This window comes from Odontesthes bonariensis, chromosome 6, assembly GCF_027942865.1.
Source record: "Odontesthes bonariensis isolate fOdoBon6 chromosome 6, fOdoBon6.hap1, whole genome shotgun sequence".
NCBI lineage: Eukaryota > Metazoa > Chordata > Actinopteri > Atheriniformes > Atherinopsidae > Odontesthes > Odontesthes bonariensis.
In genome coordinates, this window is record NC_134511.1 from 34,913,921 (window position 1) to 34,929,746 (window position 15,826).

Consider the following 15,826-nt stretch of genomic DNA (forward strand, 5'->3'; position numbering starts at 1 on the left):
ACTGTCTGGGCATAAACCAAACTCTTATTAAAAACAGGGAGACAAAATAGAAAACAACAGAAAAAAGTCTTTGCATGAGGACTTCGTAGATCACTGGCACAGCTGCTGACACTCCACACCAACACTGACGTGTTTCATATCCTCTTGACCAACAAAACACAAATACACAAGTATGTACAACACCCTTTCAAAGTAATGATGTAATCATCCCCTTGCAACATTTAGTTTACTGTGCAGAGATCCAGCCTGTCTAAGACATCTCACCTCCAGGCTATAATCCTGGGTCGCACACCCAGACCAGGTCTTGGTCAAACACCTGGTGCTAGTTCCTATCCGTCAGTCTCTTTCTGTCTCTTCCAAAGGGCAAGTGGTCATTCCTGCCCAATTATGATCTGATCAGTGTAACATCCCCGCTGTCCGCAACCAGAAAAAAAAAGCAACCCTGGCCAGAAATAGTGGTGGTGAACCTGTGGCAAGGGGGTGGAGGGTTGGAAATCTGAGTAGTGTGGGTGTGTGTCTGTGAGTAACCTCTGCTGTGCATGCTTGTGGATCTCTTTTGTGCCACGCGGAGGAGGGGTGGAGAAAGACGGCTGCTTTAAACAAGAATGTGTTCGTTTTAAGGGAGAGGGGGAGGCTCTGCCTACCGAAAAACTGCTAGAGAATTTTTCATCATTTAAAAGCACCAAGGAGGGAGAGTGAGAGAGGTGCAGTTGAGAGAGACAGCCTCTTTGAGCTGTGAGGCAGAAGTGATGGATTCAGCCCACAGAAAAGTGACAGTCTTCTCCTAACGGGCCACAGGCAGCACACAACCTGCCCTGGACTCACAACTTTTATCAGGAAATTACCTCCACCATCCAACTACAGCTACCAGTAGTCTCATCAGAATTCAAACTTTTCTAAAGGATTTAAGAACAACTTCCTCCGAATTTATGGAAGAGTTTCTGCGAAGTTGGGCTTTTGTTGAGCAAATGACAGTCTATCAATAAGAAGCTTTAACAGCCTACTGCTTCTCCAGTACTGGAATGGACTAAAGTGATAATAAGAGACTGAGTGGACAGGCTGAGCGCAGAAAGAGAGAGAAGACACAGGTTTCACACTTGGGATGACTTTTTACCAGGACAAACTTCAAATATCTTTGGCAGGAGGGCAAGGCAACTGAGGGAGCCTCATCAGCACTGTGCAGTTATCTAGTAAGCATTAAATAACCTTGTTTTCTTTATATATATATATGTGATAGCTTATTTTTCTGAGAAAGTTCATGTGCATATTACATTAAAACACAAATGACTTTTTACTGCCATGATTAATGGTCCGCACTTGTAGCTATAAACTTACAGAGGAAATGATGACCTCTGTTGAGGTGACATATTTTGTTGGTGGACTCAGTCAGCCCAGTGCATTTAGATGATCATGTTGCTTTGCTCTCTGAAGTCACACTTTGGCTATTCACTGTCAAGCTACTCAGTTCCACACAATGATTATGATTCATCTTAAGTTCTGCTGTTGTCATACAGCATCTGTTATCTGACTCACCATTTGGTACAAGAGACTAATTCTACTTTATTATGACTAAATGAACTGACTTAGACAAATACTTTTGGCCAAGGAAGCTTATTTCAGCAGAGGGAGTTGATAGAAAAGAGATTCCTCTACCAACCTCCTGCGTTGAACTCTAAACATGTCAAATAAAAGACAAATAAGTTGTGAAGAGGGTCCATAGAATGTTTTATGCAGCAAGATCTTTGAATGGTTTATTTTTATTATCTAAAAAAGGACCCATTCACCGCTACAGAGGAAATAAAAGATAACCTTTCCTACAATGGAAAGCAGACAGCAGCTTCAGGATGTTCCCCTGGAAGCAAAATGACAGGGACGCTGGCAGTTCAATCCCATCTTTGTTTCTGTTGCCAGGGTAGTGTTTGGATAAGGGGGCTTTGAGGTAAAATGCTGGAACTTATCAAAAAGAATTCCCCAAGACCCCCTGCCTCCATATCTGAGATCACAAGTAAGGTATAGAAAAATGTGTCATTCTGCAAGAGAGAAACAGAATGAAAACAACATCTGAAATAAACGTTAACTGTTCAGCTTGACGGGCAGTCAAAACAATTGCTGTCTGTTACCACCAAACTGAGCCTGGTTAAAGTCAGTCATGTTTCAGATATTAAGTTACACACAGAGATTACATGCTTGGGGAAGAGTTGGGTTACCCTCAAGGTAAAGTAATAGTGCAAATTACCATGAGCAAATTGAGTGGGACTCTGATCCAACACATATTGGGTGTCATACTTAGTTCTCAGATGAGCTGATGCTAATTTGAACAGCACAAAGCCTTTCCACTAAGTGTCCTCCTCATTCTGGCTACTGACAAATGAGGTGCTGTGTAGTTGTCTTGTGATCTCCTGTAGCGGGTGATGATGATGTGATTATGAAGCATTCCCACAGAAAGTAAGGCGCTGAGAATGAATTGGGTCGGTAAGTATGTCTTATAGGTACAGCGAGGATGAGGGAGGTGGTGGTCCCGCATCTTGAGGGTCCGCCTGCCACTGCCATTGACTCTCCATGTGAGTATGGCAACTCACTCTAATGAGGTGACGAAGAATGTGAGGAATGCCATGCTCACGCTCAAATGAGAAGGGCTGGGGTGAGAGACGTGAGCTAGTCTGAGCAAGGCTGCCCACCTTCTAATTAATAATGCGCTGAGCATGACCAAAAAGGCTTGAGTGCGGTGCTGGTCAGAGACACAGTGACCTACCCACTACACCAGCCTCTCATGCCTAATTTAACACTGAGTAACATCCAAAACAAGGAGTCATGTAAACACAGACTAACCACCTAAAGACAAAGCAAAACATTTTGGTGTGATGCAGACTTTAGAAAGTCGTCTACGAAGGCTGCCAATCATATGGATGAGGAGTTATGAGGAGTTATTTACCATGCATCACTCAGTTGTGCTTCTACCCTGAGCAGATCACACATATATGACACTTCAACACCAGTTAATCTCTGCAGCTGTTGGCCGGTCAAGCAAACCAATTTTAAGACAATAATGAGCCATGGGGGCTGTTAACAGCAAGGAAGGAGGTGAAGGCTTTCTGTTGTTCCCTCTGGCAGACTGTGGATGGCTTAATAACAGGCTCTCTCTACCGGGGCAGATGGGACTCTCTCTGCTCCCTGGGAGACAGAGCCCAGCAAGTGCTGTTATTTGAAAACACACAAGAACGGAAAAACACTCACAGACATGCACATACCGCATACACTTACAAACACATATTTCATAACAAGCTACAAACAGTTTCCTCTCAGCTTTGAAGTGTAGTGAAGCCTAGAGCAGGAGATTCCAGGCTAACGACATCCAAAATGGGACTCCTCCGCAGCAGGGGCAAATCACACGGCTTTTCTCAGAGACAGAGCTCATGTTCCAGGGGAGAAACCACAGGAGCCACTGGCCAAATACAGTCATCAGCACATTAAAAGAGACAGGCTCTGAGCTGCTCTATTATCTTGGCGTGGGATTACTTGTAAGCTATCATTAGTGATTTCTTCAATGAATAATTTAAGACTCTAAAAAAAATTATTCCAGTGATAACAGCAACTATAACTGCGGCACCGCAATCTTAGCCTCAATCGGTATTTGCAGAGGTGACATCATACAGCACAGGCTTTGTTGAAATGAAAAGTATTATCGCAGAGTTCAGACTGGCAGAAAAGAGATTCATTTATAGCTGCTACAACTCCTAAGGCTCTGATTTAGGTACTGCTTCAGGGAAATACCAGAGACAATCAGGACTTTGTTTCTTCTGCATCATAGGCTTCTTTCTGCGAAGGTAAATTAAGATATAAGAAAGGCAGTAAACAAGAGCAGCTTATACACAAATCCTTTTCTATGCAAGTTTTCCCCAGTAAGAAAATGTGTTCACACAATCACTTCGAGACAGATACAACCAGAGGGGTCAATTGTGCTGCATTTCTCTTCTCCATGTCTCCACTTAATGTGTTGGCCGCACGCCCGGATTAACAAGCCAAAAACATTTCTGACTTTCTTTCATGCTCAAGATTATATGGTGGCTAATCTTTCACAAAAAGGTAAGACACAACTAATGTGAGAGGGAAGCACATGTAGGACTGACAATCCTTACGCAGCTCATGCTCAATCAGAATATGCCTCTCTATAATGCTTTATGATTAGACAGGCCCCTTTGGACTCTGGAGAGGTGTTACACAGGACCTCGCTGTAATCCAACATGCAGCAGCTTTCAATTAAGGTATCCTGGGAGGTCAAGGCCTTGTTATCCTTACACATTAGTTCTAGCAGTCATTGGCATGTCCTCCGATTGTAATAACACCACAACATATTTAACTACTGCCTGCAATTATCATTTTTAATACAAAACTAAATGTGATTTTGAGTTCTAAAAGTCAAGCATTTCATTCTCCCACACTTAAAGAAAATTCTAGAATTTAACAAAATATCTTGTGATAAGGTAAACATACCTAAAGAGAGGCTAGAACCTTTTCACACAGTCGTCCCATCACAAAAAAAGATGTCCTCTCAACCTGTCATTGTTTCCTTTTGGTAATCACAGAGGTCTAACAGAGAAAGCTCAGTGCTACATCACTGTGTGTACAGCATCATCGGTGGTGTCTCCCACTGCGCTGGCTCGCCCTTATGTACACATGCTAATTCTTCGTTTTGTCTGCCTCCCTTGCCGGCTGAGATGCGAGTCAGGGACTCATCAACTTTAACCCTTCATTCCTCCACTGTTAAACCTGCAGGACACGCACAACAAAGGCCCTAAATGAGCTGGGTGAAAAGGGCTACTGATTTTATCAGGGATTAACACTGAGATTAATGCTAACAGGGATAATATCCTACAACGTACCTTATTCTCAATAATATCATCATGGTAAATAAATTCTGATTAATTATCTTACCATATTTTCTTCTTTTGGAAAGGGCTAAAGACAGGACTGATGCAACAAGATCAATATTTAAAACAGTACCTTGAATAGCATTGTGTGCAATTGTCTCAATTTTTCCATCAGCTAATATGTCCAGGCCTGCAGAAGCAAACAGATTGGAGTGTTTCTGTGTGTAAAGGACAGGCCATGGCAATCATCCAAAGAGAACCTGAGCCAAGACAGCAAACTAAGCTGAACACTCTCCCAATAGCAATGTAACTGATTGAAAAGATCAGGGTTTTATTTGAACGATTTTTTGACCTTTAAAACAACATGTGTGACTTTTTATAGTAGAAAGCTGATTTATACACGCCAGGCTCAAAGCTAGTTGTATTTTGTGATTCACACGTTAAAGCCATCGGGAATACAGCTGTGTGTGGTTATGTAAGTAGTGATAAAAACAACATAGCCACCATGAGATTTCTGTTTCATACAATTCAAATTTTTACCACATAAGAATGTTATTTGTTGCTTGACATGGAAAATTACAAAAGCCACAGTGGTGTACAGCAGGGCAAGAGGGTCTCCATTGAACTTATGTCAAAATAAAGACGCTATCTAAAACTGAGAGCTTTCGAATATAAAAACAAGAAAAAATAAGAATAAGTACGGCTTATAGTTGTCTTCTTAAACTCTACAAAAGATTATAAACTTGTGGCAGGTTTATAATACATCATAATCATGCACTCCATTTTCTTACCCATTCTATGCAGGCTTGGGTGAGTTGGAGACGATCTCATGGAGCCCCCTTCAACGGTCCTGCTGGGGGTCCTTCTAGTTTATGGACTAGCCTGTGGTGTCCAGTCCGACAGGAGTCATGGCAGGGACAGGACCCAAGAATTTGGGAGCAGTGAGGATGGTTTAGAGAGAGAGTTCCTCTATGCTGGGAGAAGCAAGCGTGCTCCAGCTGAACAGCCACAAGACAAGTGTTCTTACACTTTCATCGTCCCTCAACAAAAAGTGACCGGAGCAATTTGTGTTAACTCCAAGGAGCCAGAGGCAATGCTGGAGAATCGGGTCAACAAACAAGAGTTAGAGCTGCTAAATGTTGAGCTACAGAAACAGAAGAGGCAGATCGAGACCCTGCAGCAACTGGTGGAAGTGGATGGAGGTATTGTCAATGAGGTCAAGCTTCTGAGGAAGGAAAGTAGAAACATGAACTCGAGAGTCACTCAGCTGTACATGCAGCTGCTCCATGAGATCATCAGGAAGAGAGACAATGCATTAGAATTGGCCCAGATGGAGAACAAGATTCTGAACCAAACCTCTGAGATGCAACAGCTCACCAGTCGGTACAAAGATCTTGAGCACAAATATCAGCACTTGGCTTTTTTAGCCACAAACCAATCAACTCTCATTGCCATGCTGGAGGAGCAGTGCCAGAGTCGACCTCCTCCTCGACGTGCGCATGTCCCTCAGCCACGGCCTCAGTCTCCTCCACCATCACCACCTGTCAGCAAACCTCACCAGCCGCCTGTGCTTCCACGTAACAGCAACCCAATCAGTAATGAGATCCAGAGTGATCAAAAGTCTCTGCCACCTCTTCTTCCAACAATGCCCACTGGTACACACAGCCCATCAACCACTGACAAACCCTCTGGTGAGTCCAAGTTCAATTAGAGCATTCATTTTTGATGCCATCGTACCAAACAAACCAGTTTCTATGTCAAACACTAGTCACAAACAATAGATTGTGTGTCACAGCTGCTTAATCATCACTCACGAGAAAACACTTTATATGCATTCTTCCAGTTAGAACTCATTTGAATTTGTCCCACATATTCCCAGAGCAAAGAGCTAAACTTTAGAACAGTAAAGCTGTTGTCTTCTGTCTTTTTCAGATGCATATCATCTAACTGCCATGGTTTAACCCTTAAAAAAAAAGAAAAACCTGAATATTAGCAGAGTAAATACATGTGCCTAAATGGATGGCTGGCCTTAAGCCCAATGATCTTTAAACACATACTAGTAGATCTAAAAAATGATGTGAAAAGGGTTTTGCATGGCCTATTACTGTTTCTTTTTATTAGAAAACTATGCTTTGGTGGTAAACGGTGGAAAAAAAGTACACACCATTTCCAAGAAGACTAGTGGGAGCTTTTTCCAATGACATTTTGCACTACCGCTTGCCATGAGAACAGTAACAGTTGTACGGATTGTCTGAAAGGAGGCAAGTAATTTCCTGCCTACGGCCATGCACCCCCCCAAAAAAAACCCAAAAAATTGCACGAATGGTTACCATAGCACAAAAAGAGAGCTGTACAACATGCAAGTATATAGTGAGGAATAGATAGATGTGAAAGAGAAACAGAGAGAAAACACGAAGGATGGAGTCTACAAAAAAGGGGAGGGTGTAAGGAGTACTAACAGAAAGAGATACCCGGAGTCAGTGATGTCATTTGTTCCAGTTCCACTAGGGAGGAATCAGTCATATGTTCCACCAAAGGAGCAGACTTTATCAGGCAGAACAGAGCAGGCCAGAGCAGGGCAATTTTCTGGCTTATATCTGCTCAACAGAGACATTCCTGAGAGTAAATGGATGGTTGAGCAGGGCCAAAGAAACAGATATCATTCAGAGCAAATTCTTGAAACCAAAAGCAACCTTTAAAGCACATGTAAAATAAGTATTTTGTTTCTCTAACTGCTTTCAGGTTTTGTTCTCTCTTGCAAACTTCTGATACTCCCTCTCTATCACCGCTATATCTTTGTGTAAACACATTTTACCTTTCAAATCGCTTTTGCTGTATTAACACTCTGTAACATATGCCATTTGGCAAACCACACAAGTGTGAAATCTTGACAACGTGAACACTTTCACAACAAATTTAAGCGAGAGCCTTTTAGAGGTTCCCATATCTGCCATTGGAGTTTTGGGTAAAATCATACTAGCAAACATGCAGATATAGGTTTCAGGTACTTTCACCATGAAATCCCATAAAAAGTTCACAAAAGTCATAAAATATCTGCAGCATGACTACTGTTGCTGGAGAATGATAAAGGGTTACTACTGCACATTTGTTTTTGTCAGACGGATTGTTTGAAAGCATTGATTTCACAAGCTTTACATTTCTATACATCTTAATCTTTATACATACTATTGGGGCTATTTTGGTATATCACAAAGCTCATGGGAGTATTTGAAACAACCTTAGTAGACTTTTTGGCAAATTAATGGAGTGTAAAATACAGATTTACAATCTTAATTAGGCTAATCACAAAATATCATTAAAGTGGCACGCACAATTAAATTGATTCTAATCTAATCTAATATAAAACAGAATAAAAAGGTTTAAGTGAAAAATCCTGTACTGTTAATCATCATAAATGACTAGCATTAGTTTCTACTGTTTTCTGCATCATTCAGTAGTCAGGATTCCCTTTGCCCTCTTGCCAGTGTTTCTTTTGGCTTTGCAGTCGACAGCCATTTCCCTTGCGAGAGGAGCAGCCAAAGTCAATCTTACTGTTAGAATGAGCACTTTTGCTGTAAAATGGGATTCCCTATAATGCTTCTTTGTGTCACGTTGGCTTTTTTCTACTTCTTATCTTTATTTATGAGCTACAACTGCAATTTACTGAGTTTTACATCTTCCATATGCTGTTGTTCAAATTTGCCTGTTTAGGTCCATTTAGGGATTGTCTGCAGGCTCTGGAAGATGGCCACACTGCCAGCGGCATGTACCTGGTGAAGCCAGAAAATGCCAACCGCCTCATGCAGGTGTGGTGTGACCAGAGACATGATCCAGGTGGCTGGACTGTGATCCAGAGACGGGTGGACGGCTCAGTCAACTTTTTCAGGAACTGGGAGACATACAAGGTGCGACAACCTCACACCAAATCAAGGACCTCATAGTCTGGAAGGAAACCGGTGGCTTATGTAAGGTGTTTTGCCACTAACCAGATGTGAACAACTAATGAATAGATTATTGTTCAGCTTTCAAAGCATCTTATGTAGTCTGATGTGGTACCTGCCTCAGTTGCAGCCTTGTGACTCATTAATTCCAACAATATCCACTGGTCTTGTGAAAGTACCACACACTATAACATAAATATGGGAATTAGTATGAAGGCTTAAATGTCACACTAGTTGATTTATAAGTAATTCTGATGTGCCAGGGAGGAAAGAATTCCTCTTCTCAGAAAATTACATTGGAACATATCTGTGTAAGGGTTGTATCATTATGTTTTCTCCAGGGGGAACTGTTTTTCTTGTTTCTTGAATGGGAAATCCCTCACTGGTTAACATTGTTTGCAGGCCAACAATCCACAGAGGACCTGATTACATTTTAGTTTAGAGATATTTCCCAAAGTTTCTGCAAAAACCTTGAAACCACATAAATATTTCAAAATACTTTTGCACATTCAGTGCAAAGGGAGTGTTTTTAGTTTTCAACAGACCACAAACCAACTTACAGTATGAGCAGAGCCAAATAAAAGCAATTTCTCACTGAATGGAGTGCATCCTGCTGGGTTTTCAATGAGAAAATAACAGTGGAAATCTGGACACCTGGTGCAAGCTATAACATTGACTCAGCTGGTCCATTTATTATAATGTTCCTTGACGATAAACAACCCCACAGAGGAACTAAAACTCATAATTACCTCCAGACCATTAGGGACAAACCTGAATCCTCCCCAAAAACATCCAAACTCACTGTTCAAAGATTTTCAGAGAAGGATTTCCTAATCGTACTGATAATGTTTTTCTTATTCACAGCAAGGGTTTGGTAACATTGATGGCGAGTACTGGCTGGGTCTGGAAAACATCTACTGGCTCACCAACCAAGCGAACTACAAACTACTGGTCACACTGGAGGACTGGTCTGGCAGGAAGGTGTTTGCAGAGTATGCCAGCTTCAGAGTGGAGCCTGAATCTGACTTCTACAGGCTAAGGGTGGGCCGTTACCACGGCAACGCCGGGGACTCCCTCACCTGGCATAATGGAAAACAATTCACAACACTGGACAGGGATCATGATGCATACACAGGTAAAAACCCCAGCATTGAAGGGAAGACTTTTTTAACTTTTTTGACTGACAAATTATTCCACTATGTTCATGCACACAGTCTGACTTGAATTTATTTCATGAAATTTCTAGGAAATTGCGCCCACTACCAGAAGGGAGGCTGGTGGTACAACTCTTGTGCCCATTCAAATTTGAATGGAGTTTGGTACAGAGGAGGACACTACCGCAGCCGTTACCAAGATGGAGTCTACTGGGCAGAGTTCAGAGGAGGAGCTTATTCACTCAAGAAAGTAGTGATGATGATCCGCCCTAACCCTAACACCTTCCACTAATCCTCCAAGAACGCATACTGTAATGCATCTCTCAGAAAAACTAAATACTTTATATCTTTTCTGTTACATGAAGTGGCACCAGATCAAGTCAGATGACAAAGAGAAAGATGATGCTAAAAGTGCAATATCAAAACATCAGGGTCTCCCCATTTAACAAATCTGTGCGCTGTGTCTCTGTTGTCTGATTGTTTGGCCCTTTTACATATAACACACGTACAGATGTGCCTATTGCTCAGGAGCAATGTTAAATACGCTTTGGTGAACAGGAAGTTGAAGTGAGTGTGCTCTCATTTGATCTGAATAAGTAGCTCTGCAATAGGAACCGTGCAGTATATATTTGGTAAATAACAAACAAATGAAGTTGACACAGGAAATGTATCCAGTGACTGTCATTCAATTTCATGCAATATACATTTTCAAATGTGTAATTTACACAAATAGAAAAGATTGTAAATTTATAATGCAGTCTTGATATTCTGGCCCATTTAATCAGTTACAGTTTTTGTTCTAAACCGAAAGTGTCATTACAAATATTGTATGTTCTTAACAGACTGTTACTTTTGGATATAAAATAAATGCCAAAAAAAAGTTATTAATCATTTCATTACCGAATTTTAAGGAAGTATGTTCTCTTCTTCTTATACATTTTGAAATTGTGAATTGCTTACGCAGGTATCCACTAATTTGCTTGTATCAATCAAGCACTGTATCTACTGTATAAATTGAAGTGGTTTATTGATGTTGATAGATCCAACACATTGCGTTTGTACATAAGATGCTTGTAATATAATGTATTAAAACTTGTTAGGACACTATTAAGTTGCATAAAGATATGTACAGCCCGTGTGTTTCTTTCTCGTGTCTGTCGGTAAAGCACACTTTGAACAGACTGAGAGGAATATTATTTGAGCTTATGCAGCTGGAAAAATATGCTCAAGGAACAACTATCTCAACCTAATTGTTTTATAATGTGTTATTGATACCACACACCCATCACCCTCCATCCAAAAGGGGATGAATACTAAGTTCTTGATGCAGCTGGCCTAGTTTGAATCCAACCAGTGGCCTTTTGTTGCATGTCTTCCCCTCGTCTTTCCTGGCAAGATTTTTGCTTAAATTATGTTGCAACAGTTGCAGTATTTTGTTTATAAAACTTTGAAAATGGCGTTTTTGAGTCTTGAGCATGATAACGTCTGCCACGTCATAATAATCTGTGTGTCTATACAGATATCAAACCCATCTGCAAAACTGTTAAAAGATCATTTTATAGGAAATTCACACAAGGACTAAACTGGACATTTTCCCCAACTCTGTACTGATTTGAGTATTTATTTTCTCACATCCATCTGATTTGTTCGGACATTGTTTAGCACATGCACATTCAGCGCATACATGTGTAAAAACTGTGTTTAAAACTTTTTGAAATGAATCACTCAAATTAACTACATGTCTTGTAACTCCAATTCTGTTATCAAAATGAACTTTTAAACATATTCTGAGCAAAACATTTGAATGAATGTGAATCTTATTGACGATGATTATTGTCACACTGTTGTGATGTCATAGTGTGATACCTTTATGCTGTAACTGAAAGAAAAGTATTAAATACATATCTATATCAATAGTTTTCAATTTGCATGGAAAAATAAGTAAATAGATATATTCTTAAAACACAGTTTAAATTAATCAATCATTAGGAAATAAAAAAAAACCTTTGTCATCAAAAAGTTCTACAAGAAAACATCAAAACTTCAAAAAATAAAAGGAAAAGAAATAACACAACTCCTCATACACGCTGCTACAAATAAGAGCTCAAATACTCAACTAGCGTAATAGAGCTGGCGTACCACATTGACTAATGAAATATGACAGGCAAGTAAAGCTAATGCATCCAGCAGTTCTTCCACAGACAGCAGAAACCTCCTTTATTTCACGACTTGTCAGTGAGACTTCTAAATACAACTGGAAAACGAAGCAAAAATGTCAACACTGCAATGACCCAAACTCCACTAATATGATAGTTTGAGACCAAACAGAACAAAACATGCCATGTGGCATTTTATTTAAATTCCCATGCCCCAAAGTTGACTGGCTTTACTTTGGCTGCGATGGCATTTTCTACAGCCAAAGCAAAGATCGATGCTTATGTAATAGCAGCCAAATCACTTGTCCCATATTAAACTGACAAACAGTGACTGTTAAATCCAGCCCATCAGTCAAAAGCTAAAAGTCTTTCTTCTGCATCACAAAGACGCTTTGGCTGGGTCTGAGGAAGGAATCCATCATGGTAACTGTCACTCTTTTCAAATGAGTTTTTACTAAAGATGGATGGGATACTAAAACTGCATGCTCTACCAAGTCATTCTATCTTATCAGATACAACACTTTTTGTAGCAATTATGACTTAAAACCAGTTCAAGTCTGCTTTGTCTATTAACCTAATCGTGGTCAAACAAAAGATGGTGTTTTATTGGCTCCGTAAATAGAGACGACAGACTCCTTGGATGCCGTGTATGTCTGAAGACTCACCACGATGGAAAACCCTTCAGTAAGGGTGGCCTGTTCAGTCCCACTCCTCAACCAACATGGAAAATCCTGAGCTGACACAGTGCTCACTCAGCACAAAAAGAACCACATTTCCTGAACCCTCAAACCTGGACCTTCAAACTGGCCTGCATTGTTGTTTCACATCTGTAAAAGTTGGTGTCCTTGTGCTCCTAACAGAGGGATTTCTAACTTTCCAGAGCTTTCACAAAGCTGTTTCCCTTAACCGCAGCAGTAAAAACGTATTCACACCAGGAGAGACCATACATTTTTTCTCATTTGGAGCTTTGATCACAAACATTTCTTCCTTTTACAACAAGCAAAACAACAGAAATATCTAGATCTAGAACATCTAGAACATACGATCACTTACCTGGTGAAAATCACAGGCTTCGAAAGAATCCAGTCATATTTGAAAAAACGCATCCCATTCTTGGAGAGCAACTATAATTTCTACATTTAGTTTCAGAACTTGTGAATCTTTTTTAAAGAGGGTGCACTTTTTTTTCTGTGCTTGACTGCATATACTTGGGTAACTGAAGTTACAACCAACTAAAAAACTAAAAACTAAAAACCCCACAACCTTGGTGTTTTGTTTTGGACCCCATTTATCTGAGGAATTTTAGCTCATTCCTTTGTAAAGAACAGCTTCAGTTGTGGGATGTCTACTGGATTAAATGTACACTAAGTGGTTACCGTTTGTAAAACAGTTTGTAAGCATAAACACTTCCTCGCCATAAAGAGCAAGTGACCAGTCACAGAACAAGTCAATCTGAAATAAAACCTTTTTTTTTTTTCCAACAATGATGCTATTTAGCACAAGTAAACAAGTCCAGACCTCCCCATAACCCTGTGAGAAGGTGCTGTTTTGGCAGATTTTATGTGAAAGCGCCTTTGTGTAACAAAGACATCTGCACAGAAAACTGAGTGGAGACAAATTATTATCTTTTTTTTTTTGCTCAAAGCCTTGGGCTCTGACAAGGGATGCACTAATTCTCTAATGGAATCGGTTGATTTTCAGCTTTGCAAGCAGATCAGGATCAGAGAAATGATTTTTTTATTAATTTGTTTAATTTCTATAAATTTCTTACTGGTCAAGTAAATGCATAACTAGCGAAGTAACACAGACTGTGACACATATTCACACACGAGCATGTCCTGTGTGGTGTGGAAGCTTTTCATTGTGCGTTAGTAAGACCCAAAGCTAACTATTTCTGATATCCGTGCACACCGCCAACCACATACCAGCACTGCTCCTTGTGTTCTCAGCCACGCATTGAACTGACTGTCAAGTCAACTCCCATATTTTTGTTTAATGTAGTTAAATATGGACCACACTGTACACTCTGATATCTACAGTAATGCTGACTCCGTAGGTGTTTCTTTTATGTGGCTGTGTTTTGCCAAGTGCTTTGTTTGGAAAAGAAGTGACTATAGTAATCTGGAAAGTGGATAAATCCAACAATAAAATTCTCAGTTGTTAACAGTTTAATTCAACAGGCCAAGTATCATCAAGCATTGATCTGATGTATGGATTAGGAGGTGGGGAGAGGGGCTAAATCAGTGTGCAGCATGCGGCTCCACAGTAGACCAGGACTGGTCTAATCTGGACAGATAAAAAATGGGTTGCCAATTGTACCAGTGATAATATGCCTGGCCAAGTGTGTGTGTAACAAAGAGTATCAGTTGTAAAGCTCGTGGATCTGCCATTTTTTAACGTGGTCTTTGAGCATATTTGGACAAATTTTAGTGCTACCAGCTGTGGTGGTTTTATGGATCTAGAGGTATCTGCTCCTAATTCACGACTGACTCATTGCATTAACTGAAAAAAATTTACCAACTTCACCTTCATAGTAAATACTATGAAGATGAACGTTGATGAATGAACGTTCACGTATCCTTTTCCACTCAGATACTCTTTGATTTAAGAAAAAAAGAAGACCAATAACTATATTTTTGTAGCACATTAAGGTCCACTTTGTCAACTTTTAGGACCATGAAAACTAGTAATGCCGCTTTTAAACATTCATTAAAACACATTCCATGGCAACTCCAACCATTCAGGTTAATCAAATCATTATCACATTTTCCTCACTGATTTTATTTCTCCTATGTGATCACTACATCTGTTGGCTATAACTCATTAAAAGACAAAATACTCTGGTACAAGAGCTATCCTATAATTTCAGCGTCTGTCTCTGAAATCAAAGCATGTCTGACATCTGTGTAATGAGGCATTCCAATGAGCTGACCCAACACTGCCGGAGCAGAACCTATCATTGTCATAGTCTAACAGCAGGTGAACAAAAAAGCAAGCCTGTGCAACTTTTAAACACGAAACACTGCAAGGCAGCAAATTTCTGCACAATTAAAAGTTACCAACATCTTTTTCCGAGCCATTTACTGAAAACTTTCCTCGTTTCTGCTGTAAAATTATTGTGATGCATATGGAAGTAATTAGAGATGCTTAAAAATAGAAATGTGTAATAATGTGGCAAGACTTCTCTTTGGGAGAATAGTCATTTCATTGTTTATTACTTACATAGTGGAAATGCTGAACTTGTGCTTTTTCCATTTTCCAATGGCATGTGAACTGATTTCCAACTGTGGAGATGTGCAGATCTGGTATTAGCTTACAGGAAATATCTCAAGGATTGATATGAAGAATGCACAATGAAAGTATATGTATAGATATGTGTGTGTATTGTAAGGTAAAGCCTCTGCTTTTTCAACAAAAGCATGTCAGCAAGATACTTTACTTGACAAAGAAAAATCTCTTACAATTAATATGTTGCATAGTTTTACCTAAATATGGCACATTTGACATTTTCCTTGATGTGCTGCTTTTGATCTTTAATAACCACATTCTGTTCAGTAAATATATTTCATAGCTATCTTGATCAATAATCGTATACAGTTGAAGGACACATAAACAAACAAACCTGCTCTGTTACCTGGACACACCAGCGTTATGTGTTTATCAGTAGGCTATAACTGTATCAAAAGTCAAAATATTTGCAACACAGG

General features: G+C 40.0%; 1 protein-coding gene across 1 annotated transcript; it reads left to right on the forward strand.

Moving 5' to 3' along the window:
* Window positions 1-561: 561 nt before the first annotated feature.
* angptl2b (angiopoietin-like 2b) lies at window positions 562-11,814 on the forward strand. The gene is made up of 5 exons (XM_075468509.1): window positions 562-1,190; window positions 5,673-6,559; window positions 8,580-8,773; window positions 9,674-9,944; window positions 10,056-11,814. Exons 2-5 carry the CDS (start codon window positions 5,698-5,700, stop codon window positions 10,253-10,255), a joined length of 1,527 nt encoding a protein of 508 aa, XP_075324624.1. The 5' UTR covers window positions 562-1,190; window positions 5,673-5,697; the 3' UTR covers window positions 10,256-11,814.
* Window positions 11,815-15,826: the final 4,012 nt, after the last annotated feature.